This window comes from Thermobia domestica, chromosome 2, assembly GCF_964235325.1.
Source record: "Thermobia domestica chromosome 2, izTheDome1.hap1.1, whole genome shotgun sequence".
Lineage (NCBI taxonomy): Eukaryota > Metazoa > Arthropoda > Insecta > Zygentoma > Lepismatidae > Thermobia > Thermobia domestica.
Window position 1 is genome coordinate 181,752,545 of NC_137455.1, and position 9,678 is coordinate 181,762,222.

At 36.7% G+C, this 9,678-nt stretch overlaps 1 protein-coding gene across 2 annotated transcripts in view; it reads left to right on the plus strand.

Moving 5' to 3' along the window:
• Nucleotides 1-2,309, plus strand: part of LOC145677806 (activating signal cointegrator 1) — a 38,792-nt gene extending 36,483 nt beyond the window's left edge. For both annotated transcript variants that reach the window (XM_081748145.1, XM_081748142.1), the window contains exon 12: nucleotides 1,982-2,309. In XM_081748145.1, the coding sequence (XP_081604271.1) occupies nucleotides 1,982-2,067 (86 nt within the window). In that variant the 3' untranslated portion in view covers nucleotides 2,068-2,309. The remainder of the gene's footprint in view (nucleotides 1-1,981) is intronic.
• Nucleotides 2,310-9,678: the final 7,369 nt, after the last annotated feature.

The window sequence follows — 9,678 nt, forward strand, 5'->3', positions numbered from 1 at the left end:
TTTAAGCCCTTTCGAGCACATGTTGGACGGCTTGGAAAACGACAATCGCTTAGCTAGGCCAAGATCTACAGCGAGCATGATATGTTATGCCTTATGCATTCACTATCTCTATGACCAGGTACGTGCTCGCACAGCTGCTTCGTTGGTTCCCAATCGAGTTGGTTACTTATGCTATGAAGTACTGTATGTTTTTAAACACCATGTATAACATGTTCGAGTTATCCAGCGGGGTCACTACCAACACCATAATCACTTTCTTCTTGTATACTCTGGTCCCGTATAGCCAGTCGCTTTCGGTACGAGCGGTCCTGGGTTTGATTTCCGGTAGGAACACTTGGTCAGAAAGGTATAGATCTTGAGTAGAGTGTTTTCTGGGTTTTCCTCATTCACACCAGGCAAATGTCGGGATGGTATCTAACAAAGGTTCTAGGCCGCTTCCACCTTTCCCCATTTTTCTTCCTTCCCTACATCCCCGTGTATTGTGGTCGTCGAGGGTCTTCATCCCTCATATGTGACAGGCTAAAATGGCCATAGATGCCGAAGCCCAGGAATACAATTGTTAACTATTCTTGTATACAATCTTCGGGTAAATTGGTGATTTCCTGCTGGATGTTCGAAAATGAGTTTCCAGTGTCGTTATTTTAGTACATCGAATCTCTGTGTTACGTTTAGTTTCCACTTAAGTTGTATAACGATTATGTTTTTAATATTCTTCAAGCTTCCTTTTCTAGTCACTCAACATGAATCTTTCACATTCAAACCTTACCTTCTCGGCGTTTCCATCATTATTACTGTATTTAATTTCTCTTCTCTTTTCTTTCTATAGGGTTATTCAAAAAGCGCGCAGGTTTTGTTATATCAAATTATGAACTTTATTTTTTTCAAACACACTAACAAAATTCATAAACATTTACACATTCCGATTTCAGGTATAGCGAATGACGTCGGGCATATGACCTCCTCTATTGCACTGGCATGTAATAACTCTGTTCGTGAAATTCGCTATGCCTGCCTGACAGGTTTTCAGTTGGATTTCGCCGACGACTTGTCGAATTTCCTCCTTTAATTCACGGATGAAACGGGGTTTATTGATATACACCAATGATTTAAGAGTGCCCCAATTTCCTTATTCTTTCTGAAATTTCAGTATTGATATTGCATCTGCTACTTTTCACTTCAGAATTAATGAAAATTTCTATTCCTTAACTGATTCTATGTCTTTCCGATTTCATAGAACTTCTATTTCTTTCCTGGTACTCTCATTTTCTTTTATGCCCGTGTTTAATAATAATATTTGAAATTTATATCTTCATTGGTGTCCAATTCTTTTGTACATTACTTACTTTTATTTAGTATTGATAATACAGTAAGACTTCGTACATTTTATGAAATTATGCTATAAAGTATCAGGGAAACAATACTTAGCTCTATTCGGAGAAGTTTTCCCTATCATTTCTTCGTGAATTTTTGAATGCTTCTCTAAAAGTCGATATATACGTTTAATCGTATTTCCTTTCAAATAATGAAATATTGCTCTTTGATGCGTCTTCCTTTTTCTCTAGCGGCCGGGAACGATTTTTTTCAGTTCCGTGTGATCGTTTATATGGTGCTAATACTTTGTGGTTTTAATGTCTTGAATCCTTTTTGTATCCCATTTTGTGTTTTCTTTATGTCTCTTCTTGTTGTTTCCTCGATTTATCTTTTTCCAAAATACTTATTTGCAAGAAATGTATCTTATACTTTTTTTTTTTTAATTTTAAATTTAAGTTTGGACAATTATTATCAGAAACGGCTACAAGGGTTGTACCTACATTTCATTTCCTTGATAAGTCTAGACGATGAGATGATTCATGATTCAATTTTTAAAATTAGTTCAGAAAGTTAGTGTGGTGGTTCGTATCTTTGGCTGTGTTTATTGTGTATATGTATGTGTAAAATTGGGGAATTTTATAACATTGAAATGTTATGTGTTTAATTTCAGACAAATTGGATCCAAAGATTCATCAGGCAGCAGAAAAGTCACTGCAGAGGATTGCAAAATTGAGCGCTGAAAAATCTAAAATGTAAATGAAGGGGAAATTCTTGTTGGAATTAATGATACATTGTAACAGAAGCATAATGTTTATATTGACTATTTTTTTATTTGTCTATAATAATTTATCTCCGATTCGGATTTGTTTATTGCTGCGTCTTCATTTGGAATACAAACAGCTATTGTAGTACAAAAATATTTCCTATCTTTATACTGTTTTCTTTCTTTTTCCCACTTGTAAGATAATGATGCAAGAATACATATATTTTGCATAATAGATTTATTAAATGGGTTTGAATTGATTCTTCACCATCCTGCACTGAATAGTAAGGTTAAAACAACTACTTTGCTTCCGAATTAAAAAATAGTGTGATAGGCTATTACAATAAATAAATAAATAATAATAGATAAATAAAACATAAAGTATGAGAATGTTATCAAGTCACATTTTGGGCCATTAGTGAACTTTTTTTTTTTATCCTCCTGCAGTGAACTTTAGTGACGCGATTATCCATTTAGGATTAGTAAATACAAAATGAACCGTAACTCAAAACTACTAGGGTGAAGTCTAGGGTTGCCAGATCTTCCATTTTTTCCTTAATGTTTATGTTTTTCTAGCACATATTATGTTATACGTTTCTATTTTCCCTTTTAAAAGATTTCTTCGGTTTTTTTTTTTTTTTTTTGTGTGTGTGTGTGTGTGTGTGTGTGTGTGTGTTAAAGGAAATAAAAGAAAAATGATAGTCCTGGATGTTTTAAAAATGTTTTTATAAGCGAGTGCGAAATAAAACATTTTGTAATTACAGAAACTGACTTGTCACACTTTTAAAAACGCAACTCAAAGGTGCAACGTAGTATTCAGAGAGAGTAACAGCTTGCATTTTTTCTCCTATCTAACCAGCACCCAACCTTATGCTTAAGAATAATTTGCCTCTAGCATCTTAATCTTAGTCAGACAGCACCGTTTTCGATTATAATACGTATTTGATCGTGATACACTGACGCCTGGAACAAACCTCCTGCTGTGATTTAATACGAGCAGAACTCCAGGTGATTGTGAATTTCAATATGTTTTGCAAGGTTTTTTTTTTTTTTTTTTTTTTTTTTTTTTTTTTTTTTTTTTTTTGAACGTACGTAAAAGAATACGGGAGTGGGAATATGTAACATTTATTCGAACTTCAACTAATTTTCGATAGTTAGTTACAAATTCGCCCTAAGTTCGTCAGAATATATGATTATTGAACTACTTAAGATGCAATGAACGTTCAGTGAACTACTCAATGAATGTTCAGTGATAACACATAAAACAAAATAAATGTAAACTTGGGTATTTTCCGAAGACTCTTTCTCACCTTATATTTTTACAATATTTCTTCCTTTTTAAGTTGAATATACGTGCGTTTACAATGACGTTCTTTTGGATTATATGTTAACTGCCTAGAAATATATCTGGCCACAAAACCTAACAACATAAATGTTCAGGTCTAGCCATAAAAGAAAATGATATCTTCCGTACCAGACCGTTGTCCGTAACAACATTTACACATTTATACGGATTATCGTTACAAATGTTAAAAGGCAACATAGAATTGTGTAGTATAGTTGGTGGGTTGGATTTGAGTACAGTGTCCCCTTCAGCACTAAGACTATATAAGACGAGGACCTACAGCTTAATTTGGGATCCAAAGCACATGAACTCTCACTGAACATTGTAATGTGCTTTTCTTTGTGTGCTTGTTTTGGTTGCAATTACTGTTATATGAAAATTCTGAATATACGTATCTTCCTTTGTTTTTACTCTAAAAATCGTACAAAATCTTCCTGTTTCTCTTCGGCCTATTTAATACAGGTAGTGAAGGCATCTACTGCACTGCCGTTGCTCTCTGAGTCCGAACGTTGTATATGTACAACGGGCTTTGTACATACGTTGAGTCCGAGCGTTGTATATATATACAATGCGACATTTAAAAATTAAAAGGAAAAAAAGAGGCGTAGTCTTGACCATCACGTGTTCACCCAAGTTGTTCAGCGATCAGTTCCCCTTCAGAATGTAACAGGAACAAGGATCCTATGTTTTGTTTCAACGAAAGAAAACAATATGTACTGTGTAGGTGACGTAAGATGTTTTTGCGTCTTATCTACTTAAATTACGTCGCACTGATTATGTTTTCAACATTTCCCTTAGGTTCGTAGACGTCAAAACCATACACACGCACTCACATCATATGCATTCATTGCAGTGAAACGGGCGAACGTGCATTTATATTTTTCGTGTGTATTTTGCGTTCTCATGTTAGAAAAAAAATTGATATTCCTTCTACGAGCACCGGCATTACAGAAAGAAGAGAATCTATATCAGGCAAATTTTGAGCGATAATGAAATTGAAGAACTGATGAATGACTCCGACTCAAACGGTTATGAGTTAGACAGTGAGGACACTGATTGTTCTGTGCTCAGTGGCGTATCCGGGGATGAACAAGATAATTCTGTTTCAAGTGAACCTGAGGTTGCTTCGGTAAAGAAAAAAGCGCGGCGTTCCCATTCAAAGGCAAAATCTGATGCAGCTTGGAGCGATAAAATTCAAATAAATGCAAAATCCGTGTTTAATGGTGTCCCGGGAATTCATCAAAGTGCTGGTCTATCTACAGAGTGTTCCCCATATGAAGTGTTTCAGCTGTTTTTTTTTACCGATGAAGTTTTAGATATAATAGAAACTAATCAAGACGCGAAACAGCAGATAGAGAAAAAGAAAAAAAGAAAGACCACTGAAACAAAAATCTTTGCTTTCTAAATGGAAGCGTGTTACTTCAGTTGAAATCAAGAAATTTTTTTGCACTAATTATTGACATGTGTGTTGTACGCAAACCAGCTTTACGGGATTACTGGAGTACCAATCCAATTTTACAAACCAACTACGCAAGAGCTATTGATATGTCAAGGGATAGGTTTTTCGAAATTTTGGCTACGCTTCATTTGAATGACAATAACTTTCTTGTCCCCAAAAATCAGCCCGGTTATGATTCTCTACAAAATTCGACCCATTTTGGACATTATTACGCGGAAGTGTCGGGAGATGTATACACCCGAAGAATTTGTTGTAATAGATGAAGCTATTTGTGGATTTCGTGGGCGGGTATAGTTTCGCATCTATATGAAAGGGAAGCCCCGAAAATACGGCATGAAAATTTTCGAGTTGTGCGAAGCAAGAAGTGGGTATGTGAGTAATTTAGAAGTATATGCGGGCTCATATTCTGGTGACACGCAGCATAATTCGGCACTGAATGTTGTGGATAGACTTTGTGAAGACATAAAAAACAAAGGGTATACAGTTTATATGGATAGATGGTTCTCCAGTCCTATTCTTTTCGATCATCTGTGGAAAATTAATACGAAAGCCGTAGGCGCTGTTATGCCGAATAGACAACAAATGCCAAAGGAAGCTTTCAAAAGAAAACTACAAACGGGAGAACATATTGCTATGCAAAGGAAGCATTATTTATCAATCAAGTGAGAAGATATATAAGTAAAGATGCATATATTCTAAGCACTGTTCACACCGATGACATGATTGAGCAGCCAATGTCCAAAGGAAGGCATCAAAAAAATAAAACCTTCAGCTGTGGTCGACTACAACAAATACACGATAGGGATAGACAAGTCGGACTAGCTGCTCGCATATTAGAGCTTCGAGAGAAGGTCTGTCAAGTGGTGGAAGAAGCTGTTTTTTCGTTTGTTTGACTTATCACTTATCAGTGCTCATAACTGTATAGGAAGAAAACAGGAAAACATACCGCACTTCGAACTTTTTATGCGAACGTGGCAGAAGGACTGCTGCACTCAGCAGGCACAGAAGTACAGGGACTATCCCAGTCTTCAACGGTGGAAGGCTGGTAGCAAGGGGCCATTAACCATACAAAGTTCCCTCAACATCCACAAATCCTAATAGAGTAGGACAAAGGAGATGCAAAGTGTGTAGCATCTGCACGGGGAAGGGAACTAAAAAATTTACTAGCGTTTATTGTCCGATATGTGACGTTGGGCTTTGCGTGGGAAAGTGCTTCGAAATGTACCACACTAAAGAGAAGTACTGGGAATTTTTAGATCTGGAAAGACATTTTCTGTGAAGTATAAACTCAATATTACACATCGGATAAGATTGTAACATATAATAAACTTTATGAGTGTATTTGTTTTTGTGCAAGTGTATTTTCTAGTGTGTGCAATAAGTGGAGAAAACTGGCAAAATGCAACAATTTTTCTCAGGACCATCACATACATTCCAAACAAGGTAAACGGTTCGCTTTTCTAATTTTCAATATCTGATATATTTACTGTATATCCTGTTAGTTTCTAAGAAATTGCTTTAAAATCTGTGGAGATATGAAATTTTACAAATACCTCTAAAAAGTGCCGGACAGGGTGTGTGACACGTTTAAATACCCGTCGGGCTCAGAGTCTTCAGTTTCTCCCTCTTCCTCGTCTTTTGCATCTTTGCTTTGTGTGTCTGGGATAATTTAATGATACGACATAAATTGATTTTTTTCTTCATCGCCTACTAGCCAACTGTTAACATCGTGTAATGTCACATCGTTTGGATTGCAATCGACTCGCGAAGACAGTCAATTCCGAATCAATACTAATTTGGTTGGCCAGATTTAAGGTTTCATCCTTCCCTGAGATTTAACCTTTGAATTTCTATAACCCTTTAACAACGGAAGATGAGGCCATAACTTTCCCCAATGAAGAAATTAATGTTTTTGTCAGATTTTCCATGCACTTCCAAGGTAAAATACGTACATCTTTCAGGTTGGTATGCTTTAAAGTGTGAACAACAGTCGCGTCGGAAGATAAAAATTTGTATACTTTTGTTCACAAAAACCTAGAAACCCTTTCAGAGACTAAGTCTAAAATAGTGAACCTAGATCCACCACGATTTTCACAGATCTGTACAGAGGGAATTGCATTTTCCCGCCATTCTTTATATACACTAGCTGCAAGAAATACTTGTGTCGACGAAAGCCTAGTGTGGTGAGGCACTGAGTCTTCGTAAAGAACTTGTGAAACTTGAAGACGAGGGTGGGGATAGGCACGATTCGATCTAAAACTCGAGTCGAGTCGAGCCAAAGTTAATTTTCTCGAGTCGAGTTCCGAGCCGGGTCACTGTTTTGAGGTCGAGTTTGATAAATGGCTCGCTCGTTGAGCTCGTTTTGAAATCATGGCCTGATTGAGTGATTGGACTGGAAAGTGAAAGCTATGAGAAATGTAAGCAGTAATGTGGAATACTTTTAGTGTTGCTCATGAGAGGGGACTTGCTCGCATCTCGTCTCGTCTCGATAACGAGATGACAACAGATTTTTATAACGAGACAGCCTCAAATATCGTAAGTATCAATATACGTATATACTGTAGTACTTACCATCAACACTGAGACCTGCACGGCTGAGCCCAAGCAGAAGCCCACCCCGGGTAGTGATGTCAACCGGCTCGACTCGGTTCGACTGAGTGAACAACTCGAGCCGGCTTGGTTGGGATGAACCATATCGGCTCGGCTCAATTTAGATGACGGCTTGAGCTGGTTCGGTTGGGATGAGCCACCGATACAGTTTGACTCGGATCAGGTGAGCCTTCAACTCGAAAGGCCTCGGTTGAAACGAGTCCATCGGCTCGGATCAACTGAGCCGGTGGCTCTAGTGGACTTGGTTAGGGCAAGCCATCAACTCGGTCCGGTTCCACTCAGGTAAGCCACAGGCTCACGCCGACTCGATTGGGATGAGCCATCGGCTCGAGCCGTCTTGTTCGGGATGAGCTGTTGTCTCGGCTCACTTTTCGGTAGGAATGCAGACGAGTCGAAATTTAAGACTGTTTCGACTCATCTTGAGAAAACCTGTTTCGTCCCGATGTTCGAGACAAAATGTACGAGGATATATATATATATATATAAACGTTTTTTAATAATTTACATTTTATGCAGCAAATTGCAATACAAATTTCAATATTTATCGCAATTTGTAAATTTTATAGGGCATTTTGTGCATTATAATGAGTAATTATATATTCATAAAGGCACTCCAATAAATACGAAAGTACTTCACAATTCCATTCATTATGAATGGAATTGTGAATTACTTTCGTCCTTATTGGATTTCTTCTATGAAATAATAATAATAATAATAATAATAATAATAATAATTATTATTATTATTATTATTATTATTATTATTATTATTATTATTATTATTATTATTATTATTATTATCTCGATACAAAGAACAAGAATTCGGTCACTAGTGACCTAGAAGCGAAAATGAATTCTAATTGGAAATAATAGATGTGTGTGTTTAATTTCGGGGAGAATCTATAAGAGTACTTTAGAGTTTACTGCTTTTCTTTGCAATCCGCGCTCAGAAAAACAGCGCATTTTCTGTTCTCTCTTCAAACATATAGAAAGAGAGAGCCCATTTGGTCAGGATGTTTTTTGAGTTAGGTTCGTGGCAACTCGCAAGGAGAAATCTTGCAAATATAGAGGATGTCCAATATACAATGCAACGCGGAGTTTGGGATAGTAGAACTTTTGAACCTGAAGTGATACACAAATAATGGTTATACCAAAATGAAGCCTTGTTCATGCATATATTTTTAAACTAGGAAGCAACGATTGAACTACACTAGGAACCATACAGTGTTGCCAGATGTAACCAAAGGTGTAAATCAATTTTTTTTGCAAAACATGTACATTGACTCATAACTCATATTTATGAATGTTCTGTCGTTAATTTTCAGTTTGTTTAGTTGGAGTAGCTTGGAAACTATGGAACACAACAAAGAATTTTTCATTTCTACCGATAACTAATCGGATGAGGCCTCTGTTGTAAGGGGAAACTAGGGAAATCGTAATTTTCATAAATTAACACTGAATTAGCAACCCTGCTGATGTTTCAGTGCATCAAAAGGTGTTAAGGATCTGTCTACATTATGCAGTTCCTGAAAACAATGAAAAACAAACTTTGAAATTATCATGATAAAATGTTTACTTACATGTACCCGGCAACACTGCTATTCATTTCTATGGGGCTATTTAAAGCAAGAGGTATACAAGAACAATTATCGAACTATTCAAGACCTGGAAACGAACATTCGCAGTGCCATTGAGAACATTAACACTTCTAATATTCGTAAAGTTACTGCCAGCCTGGTGAAACGTGTGAACCAGAGTTTGAATCAAAACGGGGGACACTCGCAGCATCCGCTGTAGAGCTGGTAACATTTCTAATAGTAGCAGCGTTGCCGGGTGCATGTAAGTAAACGTTTTATCATGATAATTTCAAAGTTTGTTTTTCATTGTTTTCAGGAATTGCATAATATAGACAGATCCTTAACACACCTTTTGATGCACTGAAACATCAACAAAGTTGTCAATTGAGAGTGTTAATTTATGAAAACTACGATTGCCCTAGTTTCCCCTTACAGAAGCCTCATCCGATTAGCTATCGGTGGAAATTAAAAATTCTTCTTTCCGTTCCATAGTTTCCAAGCCACTCCAACTGAACAAACTGAAAATTAACGACAGAACATTCATACATATGAGTTATGAGACAATGTACATGTTTTGCCAAAAAAAAAAAAAAAAAAGATTTACACACTCGGT